General features: G+C 35.2%; 1 protein-coding gene across 3 annotated transcripts in view; it reads right to left on the reverse strand.

Annotated features, from left to right (window-relative positions):
• The window catches only part of TSC22D2 (TSC22 domain family member 2), a 51,938-nt gene that overhangs the window by 25,876 nt on the left and 11,930 nt on the right, over positions 1–14,132 (reverse strand). Inside the window, exon 2 of one of the 3 annotated variants that reach the window (XM_008008738.3) lies at positions 11,226–11,297. The exons of the other annotated variants lie outside the window; for them this stretch is intronic. Coding sequence (XP_008006929.2) covers positions 11,226–11,297 — 72 coding nt within the window. The remainder of the gene's footprint in view (positions 1–11,225; positions 11,298–14,132) is intronic. 3 annotated transcript variants of the gene reach the window in all.

Consider the following 14,132-nt stretch of genomic DNA (forward strand, 5'->3'; position numbering starts at 1 on the left):
AGTTCAAGCAATTCTTATGCCTCAGCCTCCCAATTAGCTGGGATTACAGGCATGCGCCATCACACCTGGCTAATTTTTGTATTTTTTGTAGAGACGAGGTTTTGCCATGTTGCCCAGGCTGGACGCAACTCCTGAGCTCAAGCAATCTGCCCACCTTGGCCTCCCAAAGCGCTGGGATTACAGGCATGAGCCATCATGCTCGGGTGAAATAGAACTTGTAAAGAGACCATAATATATTATGCTTTTTGAAGAGATGGTATCTCTTATTTCTTGAAACAGAAGTAGTTATGACCACTCTAGAAAAATACATTTAGCAACATTTTCTGGACTAAGTACTATCTAAAATAAAAACAGCTACTACAAATAAACGCAGACATTTTCTGAAGACCAATGGTTAGCATCACTGTGAACAGGAGTGTTATTAGCCAGACACTGCAACTCTTCTTCCTCCTTGTTCCCCTTCCAATAGTGTGTAGGACTAGGGAAAATATACTTCTTTATTAGCAGGCAGATATGTAGAAAGATGTTTCTGTCTTCTACGACAAAGGTTACATATATTCTGAACATCTTGCTATTGGTAGAAAATACGTAGTTACTATGGATACCACCATTAGTATTGATACTGAAGTCACAAAGAAAATTCTCAGTATGTGGCCATATAAATAGCTGGGGACACTGACAGCCATGCTGCCTGCATACATACTTTAACTTAGTGAAGACACCACACTATTTTTGTGCCAAATAATCACACAAGTGAAAAATACAATAGTACCTTCCAAATCTTTTAGTATTTATGACCAACAATCTTCAAACTTTGAAACAATTGGGAGATAAACTGGCATAAAAATGTTATTTCTTAAGGATATTTACTAATTGATAAACTCTAAATTATTATCACTTATTTAAATTTATTTCTATCAAATATGAAAAATACTTTAGAAGTAGCCAACTAAAGCTTAAACACAGGAGCTAATTTTTGGTAAGCTAAGGCATTTAAAAGCTCTGTATCAATCACAAAAATTTAATATATTCCCTGATTTGAGTAACTTGGAATATTATGAGCATGTTTATACACACAAACTAAAAGAATGTCAGGCTAGAATACAAAGAGTCAGTCATCTCTTTCTTCTACCTCTACCTACCACCTCAAATCTTAATAAAAATAAAAAATTAAAATAATTCCATTAATATTTCTTTCTTCCCAAAAGGTTGCCCAACTGTGGACTTAAATACAACTGAAGAGGTGTGAATTTAAAATTTTAAATTGCTGAGGACTAGAATAGAAAAACAAAACAACAAGAACGACAAAACCCAAAAAGATGTTCTATGTTTATCTGGTTCAACAATTCCGGGTTCCTTAAATTTCCTTCTTGTCTGAACAAGTTCAGTTAGTTTTTTTTTTTGTTTGTTTGTTTGTTTGTTTGTTTTAAAGCTCTGCAATAGAATTTTAGATTCTGTAGAAAAAAATACATTGAGTTTGGCGAGTTAGTTCATGTGTACACACATACATACACTTTTCTGTTCTATTCAAAGCCTTGGTTTACTTAAAATCTATTTGACTGAAAAGTTAAAAGAATTGAATAGGGCCGGGCGCGGTGGCTCAAGCCTGTAATCCCAGCACTTTGGGAGGCCGAGACGGGCGGATCACGAGGTCAGGAGATCGAGACCATCCTAGCTAACTCGGTGAAACCCCGTCTCTACCAAAAAATACAAAAACCTAGCCGGGCGAGGTGGCAGGCGCCTGTAGTCCCAGCTACTCGGGAGGCTGAGGCAGGAGAATGGCGTAAACCCGGGAGGCGGAGCTTGCAGTGAGCTGAGATCCGGCCACTGCACTCCAGCCTGGGCGACAAAGCAAGACTCCGTCTCAAAAAAAAAAAAAAAAAAAAAAAAAGAATTGAATAAATGAATAAATAAATAATAAAGAGACCTTACCAGCTATTCCCACCTTTTTCAAAACTGTTTCTCAAATTTCACCTGAAAATAATTATCAAAACATCTCAAAATAGGCTGGGATGACTTAGGTTGAGAAATTTATTAAATAACATATTAAATTTACTAAAGAGGAAGGTGGTAGACATATTAGCAGAAAGCATATATAATGGTGGGTGAGCAGTTAAGAAATAATTTCTCTTTGCCAATTCTGAAATCTAGTAATGTGCTGAAAATAGATGTCAGAATGTCTAGTGTCCCACTTCAGCTAGCCATAGAAAAGCTTAGAGAAGAGATGTTTAGGGTCCAGTGAAACACCACTTCGAATAATGAGATTCGGATTTGTGGTTAAAAATCTCACAGCAGACAAGACACCTAACACAACTACCAGAATAAAACTAAGAGGATACAACATAATATAAAGGATAGCAATACATAATTTGCAAACCCAAATGGTGATGTAAAATGTCTTTAAAATTATACTATTTTTTCCAACTCAAAATAATTAAAAGCCCAATTTAATACATACATACAAAAATCACAGTACGGAAAGGCAAGTACACGAATATACTTCAATTTCTATTGTAACGGACACATGAATATACAAATGTTCTCCTAGTCTTGCCACCCACCACCCCAACTTTGAGCAATAAAAGACCTCCCCTTATAAAACTTCACCAATTCTAGTAGTTGTTTCAGTTGGATTTTAGGCAGTATTCCCTTGCCTCCCAATACTTCCAATAATAGAAACTAGCTAGGCAAGTACATTTTTTTTCTAGTATTTTATCCAAAACGTTAATACTGCCTTTTTTGTAAATATCTAAATTTTAAATAATCCTATAGGTGACTAATACAAGTACTCACATATTCAAACAAGACAGGAGGTGAAAAAGACAACATAAGTATAATTGGTGAACCTATACTGGCTCTTCTAACAGATTAAAAAATAGTTATGAAGGATATTATTGTAATAACTGACAAAATCTGAATATGTACTATATATTCGTATTTGATAACAGTACATTAATATAAGATACCCTGAATTTGGTAATTATATTGTTAAGAGAATAATCTTCTTAGGAAACATACGCTGAAGTATCTGAAGTTAAATGGATATGGTACTTCCTATCTACTTTTTTTTTTCTTGAGATGGAGTCTCACTCTGTCACCCAGGCTGGAGTGCAGTGGTGCAATCTCGGCTCACTGCCAGCTCCACCTCCTGGGTTCACACCATTCTCCTGCCTCAGCCTCCTGAGTACCGAGCACTACAGGTGTCTGCCACCATGCCTGGCTAATTTTTGTATTTTTAGTAGAGATGGGGTTTCACCTTGTTAGTGGTTCCTAAAATAATATGTTAGGATGATAAAGCAAATATGACAAAATGTTAACAAACATTGAATCTTGGTAAGAAGATTGAGTTCTCTGTACTATTCTTGTAATTTTTCTGTAAATTTCAAATTATTTCAAAATAAAGACTCAGACATTTCTCTTCTTTTTGATTGGAACATAATATCCTCAGAATGTTCTAATCTCTAAGACCAATCATCCTCTTCAGACTTCCTTCTGTTCTCTAAATACAGGTGATATTGCCCAAGGTCCTGGCTTGACCCTTTACCCTACTCTAATCCTTGGCAACCTTGGCCTTTCCTAAAGCTTGAACTCTAATAAAACATTCTTAAATCTCAACTAGCTTTAATTTCTATGTCAAGCTGCAAGTCTGCAGCCTCAGCTGTATCCCAAATATTTTCACCTCGACTTTGTACCAGCCAGTTTTTTGGATGTACTTATCCAAAAAACAGCTAAAACCAAAAACCTCATCACTACTTTCTCCTTCCCAAACTAATTCTTTCACTAATACTTCCTAACAATACCAGCATTCCCTCAGTCAATTAGGTTTGGCACTTTAGAGTCAGGTTCGACTGCTCCCCTATCATGACCAATCAGTTGTAAAATCCTGTAATTCCTATCTCATCCCCATTGCCTAATTCAGGCTTCAGTACCTTTCTAGAATCACCGTCTCTAATCTAACTGCTCTCCTCGCCTGTCTTCAAATATGTTATACACCCACCAAATTTAATTTTATCCTTATCATATAAGCCCAGTACTTTCATAGTGGTGCACAGTACTTCCTCTAACTGGAATGTTCCCTTCCCCTCAGTTCTTTAATTCTGCGTGACCAAATTCTACCCACCTTTCAGTTTCCAACTCAAAAGCCACCTCTTGAAGAAACTTTGACCAATCCCTCCAGCTGTACTTGAGACATGAAGTGCTTACATTTTATATATTATCACTTTCAATCACGTGATAATGTCTTTACCATTTTCCATATTAAGACCAAGCTCATTGAAAGCAGTTACTAAATCTTACTGTTTCTTCTAGTATTTAATTATAGGAGAACAAACTTTTGCTGAGTCAAGGAATTGTAAACGTTCCTGATATTTTCCCTTAGATTCATTCAGAGCTACTCTAAAAAAGTGAGATTTTTAAGGTTTTAGAGTCTTTTGGTTGGAAAAGGTGATCTAAGACCACTTAAGATGGTAACAGAAAAATGCCTTAAACAGCAAGTATCTATAATTTGGGACAAACACGTATTGTTAAACAGACTACTTTATTAATATGACCAAGCATCTAATACTTTACTGAGCTTCCCAAGTAGCTTTTCAGAATATTGTAGGCACAGCTTTCAAACAGTTTTAAGTGGCTTCTTTCATTAAAATTCCAATGACCTACATTCACTACACTCTACATACAATTGTATTTCTTTCCTACATACTACTCTTATTTCCAGATCAACAAGAATTTGAATTGTATTTTTGAGAGCATCAATTTCATAACCAACCATGTGGCTTTTAAAAACTTGGAGGCCTGGTTTTCCCTATGGTCCTATGACTGTGACCTAGACTGATGATGCCCATTTATATATATAGTCCATGATTTCTAAATGAAGTTAACCTTAAATTCTGCCAGTCAGTCTGTAATGTGTAGTTATTTCTCTCCATGAGTTACTCTACCTCCACTTGGCACCTGGGTATGAAGAATTCACTAGTTTTTAAGATGCTGCTGAAATGATCAGCATGGTGATAACTGGTGCCTAGTTATTTGTGGGGCTTCATTTACCACCACTATCTACAGCAATTCTCATTTCCAAATAAGCTTACTGTCACTCATTTTCTTCTGAGGGAAGCTCCACTGGTTTCTCTATTCAGACCAACATTTACTGCCTCTGACATGGAATTCTTTCCTAAAAGAGCAGAATAATTTGCTAGTCTTCCATTCCTTAAGCAAATACACAGCTCTTTAAGGTTTACTGATAATCACAGCCAATAATGACAAAACAAGTAAATGAGTTCAATTCCAATGCTTGTACTTACCTCTTTTCTTTTCCATTTAGAAAAGTGGGGGAAATAAAACTCCAGCGTAGGCAATTTAAAGTAACTAAAACTAAATTTCACTTAAAATCAGCATCCTTGGTTAACAGACAGGAAGATAGTGATGGCAAGACCATTTCCCAAGGGATCCATTTACTTTTAGTAAGCTTGCTCAGGTCTGCCTATTGAAATACTCCTGGATGTGCAAGTAGAGTATAAAGAAATTTGGTTTTCTAGTTAGTTTTGTATTTAGAACAACTATTCTGTAGAAACGGAGTACAACAGATTAGTCACCATAATTTCTTACTCTAGTTCTAGAAATATCACCTAAAATCACATTAGTTCTTGTGGCAGCCCTGTCACTTGCTAACCAATACTACAAAATGCCATTAACACACATATCTAAGTATTTTTTTTTTTTTTTTTGCTATAACTAGTCAACCTAGGTTTCAACCTCCCTGAATTTACATGTAAGTTCTTCCAATTTCTTGGTTTCTGTATTTGTTTCAGTTAAATTTATAAATGCTGTCATCCTCAATGGCTGTCACTTCCTTGATTTAACGTCATCTGAACATAACCACACCCTGAGGTTTCCATCTAAATCAGAGATTCAAAAATGAGTTTTAGAATGAATATATAAAGCTTTCATCCTCTAAGTACCACTGATTACCTGCCCCCCCTACCCTGGGCCTGTCCCATTCCCCACTTAAAAACTACAGATTAAACTACTGATGAAAACCTTACTTAACTGACTCTCCACACCAATAAGACCAGACTTGGTACTTACTATATACGTGGTACGAAAGAGTTCTGTGAGAATAGCAACTGTAGTAAGCACTGCAGAAAAGGTGGAAATTTGGAGGCAACCTTACTTAACTGACTCTCCACACCAATAAGACCAGACTTGGTACTTACTATGTTCAATAAAGGAACAGTACTATGTTACAAATTAAAATGGAAGACATAATGACTAAACACAATGTGGAATCCTGAATTGGATCCTGGAACAGAAAAAGGACACTTAAAAAAGTGGAAAACTTGGTAAAATTAAAATAAGATCTGTAGTTAACAGTATTCTATCAATGTTAACTTCCTAACTTTGATAATTGTACTAAGGCTGTACAACATGTTAACATTAAGGGAAGCTAGGTAAAGGACATACAAGAACCCTCAGCACTATTTTTACAACTTTAAAATTATTTCAGATTAAAAAGTAAAATAAAAGGAAGGAAGGAGAGGAAGGGAAGAAGAAAGAAAGGAAGAAATGAAGGAAGGAAAGAGGGAGGGCGGGAGGAAGAATAAAAGGTGACAATCATTAAAAGGCTATACTCTACTAATTTTTAGCTTCCTGGACTATCCTCTACTAGACATCTTTTATGGAATTGGTTGAAATATAATCAGATAATAAATTATGTAAGTACTAGGCACAAATTAGTAAGGAATCTGTTGGGGTTGGTCACAAAATGGTTCAGGTACATATCCTCAAGATACTTACGCATAATCACTAGGAGAGAACATCTAACCAATACCAATCTCCAACAAACAACTTACTTGATTCTTTAAAATTACATAGTTCATATCTACAACTATGCAGAACCATACAGATGAATCTCAAATATAATACTGGGTGAAAGAGGTCAGACACAAAACACATACTGTATGGTCCTACATAACACATTAGAAATTAGGATTGGGAGGGGAAGTGACTGATGGGGGGCACGAAGAGGAAATGAAAGGGGCTTATAACATTCTGTCTTGATCTGGGCGCTGGTTACACAGGTGTGTTCAATTAGAGCTATGTATTTATGAATGGTGCACTTTTCTGATACAAATTATACTTCAATAAAAAAATTTAACAAGTCCTATCACCAAGCATTCAAAAACTAGATCAGCTAAGTTGTACAACTTGAGTTTTACCATTTGAGATAACAAGTACTGGTGGATGTTCATGATGGAGCCAAGCTTCTTAGAGATGAGTAAAACAAAATAAATTGTCTCATATGTTACCAAAGGTATTTATGATACAAGCAGCTTAGTTCTAATTTATTCCTAGCTTCAAAAACATCTCATAGAGAACAATGATAGGAAATACTGGAAGGCGTTCCCTACACAAAATACTTGAGGCTATTGAAATAAGACGACTTTTTTTAATCCAATAATTTTAAAATTAGAGGTAATAAATGTAAGTGAATAATCACTGTAGAAAACAATCTGAGAGATCATCAATTATCTAGTGAAAAAATTTAGGATAAACTTACTAGACTTTCATTTTAAGTTAATAACCCATGTCAACTACTTTCCTTATAAACTTCTCTCTAAATACTGATGTTATCATAAGGATAGACAAGCAGACTCAAGGGTATGTACACCTAGCAACTGTTCTCTCACTTGTTTTAACAACATTTATGCATTTCTTAATGAAGACAAAAGCTCTGCAAATGCTTATCAATAGGGTTAAAGCCTTACAAGCTACCTAATTTCTTCCTTTAGTCTAGCTGAAGTTTCTTCCCTTTAGTACTCCTTTACTTTAGTGACCTGGTATTTAGAAGAGGGTAAAATTGTTTGCTATAAATTCTTACGCTGAGCTTTTGTAAACAAAGGACTCCCAAAGACAACCTGCTCCCTGCACCCCAGTGATCATCAGGATAGGTTTCTAAACTAATTCTGCCAATTTAACAAAGCAATGCCAAGTATTAACTTTGGAAAACTGTTGTTTAGAAAATAGGAAGTCAAATTTTAAAGTTACTATTCTGAAATACCAATAGGCTAGGATCTCATGAAAAATTAACTCCTCCATAGTAAGATAATCTCCCAGAAAGCTACGGCAGTTATAGTATTTATTTTAGTAAAAAGTCAACTCAAAAACAGTTTGGGCTACTGAAGAAAGGGTTGGATTATTTTTGAGTTATCAGTATCTACTGTCCCTACATTTGAAGATGGTTTCAGCTAATTGATTCCCTGAGGACTCTGCAAATGCCAAACAGAGAAGACAGAAACCATGATGGCACCTACAGAAAAAGGGAAAGGAAGGCTTGAGGGTGGCTTCAATTTTAGTACAATAACTGAGTAAAGCACTGGATATAAATGCAAGGAGAAGTATCTAAATATAGGCAGAGGCAGGCTGCTTGGTGAAAAGTCTATTAATTTGCCAATTATAATTTAAATATGGAAGGAAACAAAGGGGCCATTAGAGAATTTTAAGTCAATATGAGAAAGGTACATTAGTTACTTATATTTTAAAAGATATTCTGCTAAATTGAAAGATTTCCTGGGGAAAAAAGGAGATTCTTGTCTTTCGAGTTATGCAAAATCAAACTAGGGATATTCAGCTATTTAGGGCAGGTTTACTGAAAATGGGCACTTAAAAGCTGCCCCTACTGAAAATGATTTCCAACATTCATAAATAGGAGCCTAAAATTTGTTATCTAGCAATAGTGAGACAAATCTATGCCTCAAAATAGATAATGTAGAAGATAACGTTAGGGACTTGCAGTCCCTTAAACTCCAAACATCTCTCTTTTTCTTTTTGAGATGGAGTTTCGCTCTTGTCACCCAGGCTGGAGTGCAATGGCGCAATCTCAGCTCACTGCAACCTCCGCTTCCCAGGTTTAAGTAATTCTCCTGCCTTGGCCTTCTGAGTAGCTGGGATTATAGGCACGTGCCACCGTACCCAGCTAATTTTTGTATTTTTAGTAGAGATGGGGTTTTACCATGTTGACCAGGCTGGTTTCGAACTTCTGATCTCAGGTGATCCACCTGCCTCAGCCTCCCAAAGTGCTGATATTACAGGCGTGAGCCACTGCGCCCAGTCAATGTCTCTCTTTAATAGTAGAATCACCCCTGCCAAATACCTCTTTGACAAATTAGTAAAATAAAAAATCCTGAATTTATAAGAGTAAAAATGAACAATGTAATTTGGTGATGTCCAAAACAAACAAGGTCAGAAGTTATATTTAATATTTTTTAAAGCTTAACACACACAAATCTTCAACCCGTTTGCAAGGAATAAACGGTCTCACGATACTTTATCAGCTGATACACCTATCAGTAATTCTGTAGTTACCAACTGAAAGTGTAGATTATTAAAACTAACAAAGTTAGCCATGATTGCTTCTCTCAATGGAAAATTTAATAAGCTAGTTGAAAAGTTCAAAGAAAGCCACTAGCCAGTTTCTATTGGGTTGGGCTTGTCACCTTAGTACCAACAAGGCCAATTTACAGTGAAGAATGGCTGATCTCATTATATTTTGATTTTACTATATTTTGGCATTAACACACTACAAATATCCACTAACTTCTTTGGCTCTGAACAACAGGCTCCAAGGAGAAGATAAAATAAGTATTTGCAACCCATGAGAAACCATAGATACGCAACCTGTCTCATTTCTGATACTTAAAAGTTTCTGGTATCTAAAAAAGAAAACAGATAAGGAGTATTTAGCTGTAACAACAAATGATGTACAGCCAACCTTCTATGGTTGTTTTATTATGAAACAAAATAAACCTTTCAATATTAGATTCAAATTATTAAAAATATAGCTCAAACCTTTCTACAGATAAAAATAATATATATCATTCATATTGACACCATGACAGCTCAAAGTTAGCTATTTGAAATAAATCATCAAACTTTTGAAAGCTACTCTTATTACATTTCTAAACAGAGTACTATTTTTCCTTTTTCTAAGGGAAACTATAAAGCATAGTCCAAAGTACTCACATTCTGGCTACATTTGGAAAACTATCTGAATGATTAAACTTTCATGTTTATTTCATCTCACAATTTACATTTATGTATTAATTTAAATGGCTAGAGAACTATTTAAAAATTTATTTTATAAACACGGTACTACAAATTTTAAAACTTCCTGTTCTAAAAGTAACTATTTAAAAACATTTCTGGAACACAACATCAAAAAAAAACTGTTATTTCCCTAGAGTGACACACACAAGCAAATCAAGCCGAAGAATTAAGACTGTTTTAGCATTTCTAGGCAATGTGTATCATGTCTTAATATGACATGTACATGCACTTAGCAATACTCTTTTCTAATGAAAGAGATGGAGTTGAGTTCATGAGTGTTATCCAAAACTATGGCAGAAGACACAAATGCGTTGCCAGGCAGAGTTAAAAGAATCTAACGAGCTTTGTGTGAATTTTAAAAACATTGTTTGAACTCAACTTCTATTAACTAAACACAAAATGATGGAGTGCTAATAAATATTCAGCAAAACGATTGAACAGAGCATACACTACTTAAAATGTGTGTTAAGCAGAAAGATAAACCAAAGTATCTTTTGCCATAAAAGAACTCCAAGACTTCATTCTGTATTTTTAAAAGTTAACAGTAAAATCTACATAGCATTTCTGTAAGAAAGCGAACTGTTTTAGGGGCTTACAAATCAGTAATGCAGACCTAGTGAATTCTAGCAAACAAACTTGAAGTTAAAGTTTCTTGCCAAAAATTAAACAACGATTACTTTGATACCTTGGTCTTGTTCCTCCTCCAATTTCATAATTTGAAATAACATTTTGCTTTGAATCACTATGGCTTTTACAGGAAAAAAAAAGAAAACATAAAATAGCACAAAAATTAAAATATAGTTTATTTTATAGAATATGTATTTGCATTAAAATACACTGGGGAAGTGACTATTTCATATCAAAAATTCAACACAATAGGAACCCTTCAGAAATATAGATATACTTAAAGTACACAGGATGCAGAAAAGTATGTTTATTTTCTATATAAAATATAGATTGTCCTTTTGGTTTATTTTGCTGCTTTGTCCCATGCTAGATACCATGTGATTTCCCCCGCATAAAATAACAAAGATCAGTTTTAATGATGAGAAACCAGTACAGTGCAAAGCAATTCATGCATACAGTTTTGCATGTATGCATTCCATATGTATAAGTATTCATACCTATCCCAGAGGCTCTTTGATTCCTGTAACGTGTTCAAATGGAACGCTTGGTAGAAAGCAGTTGAAGGATTCCTGTGAGATCCGAGAATCAAATGGAAATGAGGTTGAGAACGTACAGTATAATCACTACTTTTCAAAAGAAGATGGAAGATTTTAGATTTCTAAAACAGCGTAACTTTTAATAATAAAAAGATTTAAAAACCATGTAAGTTTGCTTAAAACAACACTTCGAAAGAAATTAAAAACTGGACAAAATCCAGCAGACTTTAACAATAATTCAGGATCACAGTTATAAAGAGGTAATGCAGATGAAACTAAATACTAAGTAGCATCCAATTTTGTGTGTGTGCATATAAATATGACTAATTCATAGCCTAATCAACACTGATCTGTACCAAATGCCTTTATAAACATCTATCTTGTTTAACAGTTTAACAAGGCTATTCTCAGGTAGAGTATCCATATAAAGTAAGTTAAGCTATATCTTCACAATGTAAAAACTTTTCTTAGGCTCTGTTAAAAGTAGCAAAGGTTTGATAATTAACAATGAAGAGTTCTTTCCTGGGTTGGACTTGACACATTTCCACCTTCAAAACCCATTTATTTATATGTGTTTTTTTTCTCGTCTAGGGCAAAAAATGGTGCTGCAATTGTTTGGCAGCTTTCTAATTCTAGCATTGGTACTGTACCACTTTAAGGGGTAAAAGCCTATTTATCGTAATTATTTTTCATTTCTAACATTCCCTAGGGCTATCACCATAGACTCTTAACTGATGGGCTCTTCTGGACTGTCTCCCAGTAAGTATGATTCACCTCCTATCTAGGGACTGGTTCCGCGGGGACCCAAACTTTTGACAAACCTGTTCCCTCCTCCTCAGCACGCTTTTATAGTCTTCCCCCACCTTCAACCTGTAAGTCTGGAAGCTAACAAAAACTTTGCCATATAACTTTGTAGCAGAACAGCAGTGGTTAAGAATGTATTTATTAGGTACCACACACTATTTTAACTGCTTTACACTCATTAACTACATTTTGACAATAGCCCTAAGAGGTAGGAACCACTATTCCCATCTCATAGATGAGAAAACTGGGTCAGATAGAAGTAACTTGGCTTACATCACTGAGCTAGTAGGTGGCAATCTAGTTCCAGAGTTTATGCTCTTAAACCACTACACTAAACACACAGCAGCATTAGTTTGACCTCTTTAAGTCTGTCTCTTTTTCTGTTAACTGGTTACATTACTACCTAGCTTTGCAGGATGGCTGAAGAACTGAGTCTAAATGTAAAGTTCCTGGCATACAGTGAATTCTTAATAGCTATTATTTTAATCTACAAAATGAGGTTTAGATACAACATGCCAATTCTGGAGTCCTATTAACAGCCTTAAACTCTGTGCAGAATTATTAGTACAATTAAAAAAAATGACTTCCAAGATGCCAGAGAATCACTAAAGTAACTGTTTGATTAATTAGGAGACTAATACGTGTATTTCTCATTGCTTGCCCTACTTCAACTCCTTTCTATTCTTTTAACCCCTTCACCGCTTTTCTCCTAACTAGGTCTAAGGCAATCAAAGACACTGATTAGACCTGCTAATAACAAGAAAAGCTTAAGAGGTTTCTAACTACTGTTTGTTTAACGGCTTACATCCTCTTAAGATGTATTTGTCAGGCCACTTTTTTCGCCGTACTTAGAAGTCAGTCTGCCAAATCAAATGAAAACTGAACCAACTGAACATTCAATTTGTTTTTTTTTTGGTTGTTGTTTCTTTTTGTTTTGTTTTTAAAAAAAACAGGCTTGCCCAGGAACATATGGGAACTAGTTTGCTCTCCTCAAAGGTCTGTTTGGAAACCTCCAGTTTAAATGGAGTGACTCAGAGAGGAAGGTAGTATACACAAAAGAATAAGAAAGAGTACACTTGGAAGTTATTCTTCAAGTCTACAATTCAAAATTCATTAAAGAATACTCACAATATATTTATAGGGATGATAGTCTTTAAAATAACTATTATTTATTTATTTTTTGGAGACAGAGTTTCACTATTCTCACCCAGGCTGGAGTGCAATGGCACAATCGTGGCTGTACTGCAAACTCTGCCTCCTGGGTTCAAACAGTCTTCCCGCCTCAGCCTCCCGAGTAGCTGGGATTACAGGTGCCCACCACCACACTCAGCTAATTTTTGGTATTTTTGGTAGAGATGGGGTTTCACCATGTTGGCCAGGCTGGTCTCAAACTCCTGACCTCAGGTGATCTGCCCGCCTTGGCCTCCCCAAGTGCTGGGATTACAGCCATGAGCCACCACACCTGGCCTCTTTAAAAGAACTTTAGATCCTCTGACTTTGGAAATATAAATATTTAATTTGAATCAAATTCATATTCCAGGTAAGTTGGTGCCAAATGAAGTCATATGACTTGTTATAAAATTCCAGCAGTTTTACAGAATAGTGAAATATCTCTTAAGTCAAATGTAAAAGTGAAAAACAAACATATTTGTAGTTAGTAGTAAATACTGGGATGTGTAAAGAACCTGTGAAATAAAATACTGTATAAATGGATCAAAAGTTTTTAGAACATATTAGAATACACTTTATATTAGAAAAAAGCTAACAATTAATAATCACTCTACATATATGCAAAGTGAAGAAGCCACAGTACATGGTTTTCTATAGTACATAGTTATACAATCTATATACTACATAAAACTTTAAACAGTCTAGATTTTAAAGGTAAAAATTTAGACAGTCTTATAAGCTATGAAATTTTGTTTCTGGGATACTTCAACTGGGATGTTATCCATAAACTGAGGGATTTGTAGCAAACAGCAACAATTGGTCTCCAAATACTGATTAACAGGTATAGATTAAAGGAGTCAAGTCTGTGAAACTACTGATCAAGAAAGTAGAAGG

This window comes from Chlorocebus sabaeus, chromosome 15 (assembly GCF_047675955.1).
Source record: "Chlorocebus sabaeus isolate Y175 chromosome 15, mChlSab1.0.hap1, whole genome shotgun sequence".
Taxonomy (NCBI): Eukaryota; Metazoa; Chordata; class Mammalia; order Primates; family Cercopithecidae; genus Chlorocebus; species Chlorocebus sabaeus.